Consider the following 1046-nt stretch of genomic DNA (forward strand, 5'->3'; position numbering starts at 1 on the left):
CATACACTCAAGGCATAAAATGTCTGTCTTGTGCTATTTCAAATTAAAAAATCATCGCAGATACAGATCTTCGGTGTTCTAATGGTGCCATAAACACATTCGATGGCCTTTTTTTTGAACAAAGAATTGTGTGAGATTTTACCTCTTGGGTTCCAAGTATGTTTTTGTTTGTTGGTAGAGAGACTTTGTTGTAAAAGTCTCCTCACCTAGAGCTCTGGTGATTTTTCATATTTTATTCATCTCTTTCATTCGGCTTCAAGTGAGGGAAGAACGTGATAAAATTCAAAATTTACTAAATTTCGTGGTAATGTCAGATATGGAACTTTCCTCTGGACTGTCTCCTTTCATTGGCGGTGTTACTGAAGCCTTTTGTTGGGAATGGTGCACCAACCATTCATTGGTTCTCATGGCTTTGCAGCGCAGGCAGTGCCTTTCACTCATTTGGTAACTTCCCAGATTCCTTTGCCTCTGAGCCATTTTTCTCCTCTTAATACTGTCTGGTGATGGGTGGTGTTCACTTTCACTCTCCTTCCATGAGGAGGCTTCTGAGTTAGATTCTTCACTGCCACACTCCGTAGTATCACTGTCACGTTGGTTCTGGTTCACCTCATTGAACTGAGACTGGCGCCTGGCTCGTCTTTGCTCAAGATAGGCATTGACCAAAGCCACTTCTGAGTTGGTTACAGGAGTAAGTTGGTTCTGCTTTGGTTTCTTCATTGTCTGTGAGGGATCCCAGGCACCGTCTTTGCTTTGCCACTTGTAGGAAGTCTCTTTGCTTGCTAACAACCAATGAAACATATCAAGTTAGTAACATTGTTGGTTACTATAAATTCCTATTACTTAAGAAGCCTGTGCACATATAGCTCACTCTTAGTGGCCATTTGTCAAGCCATTGCTTTTCTCCAGTCACCTGCAAGTGTTGGCAGCTGACTGCATTTTCCAGTACCATATCCCAACTCCTGCAGACCAGAGAGCTTAGATAGATGCTTGACATATCACTTTTGAAGTTTTGTGGATGCTAAACATAAGATCAAAGGAAAAGATCT

The 1046-nt window shown here is 41.7% G+C and overlaps 1 protein-coding gene across 1 annotated transcript; it reads right to left on the minus strand.

Annotated features, from left to right (window-relative positions):
• Window positions 1-282: 282 nt before the first annotated feature.
• On the minus strand, window positions 283-798 carry SSMEM1 (serine-rich single-pass membrane protein 1). The gene has a single exon (XM_011995987.1). The coding sequence runs from the start codon at window positions 796-798 to the stop codon at window positions 283-285; it is 516 nt and encodes a 171-aa protein (XP_011851377.1).
• Window positions 799-1046: the final 248 nt, after the last annotated feature.

The sequence above is a fragment of the Mandrillus leucophaeus genome, unplaced genomic scaffold, assembly GCF_000951045.1.
Source record: "Mandrillus leucophaeus isolate KB7577 unplaced genomic scaffold, Mleu.le_1.0 Scaffold5, whole genome shotgun sequence".
NCBI classification, from domain to species: domain Eukaryota; kingdom Metazoa; phylum Chordata; class Mammalia; order Primates; family Cercopithecidae; genus Mandrillus; species Mandrillus leucophaeus.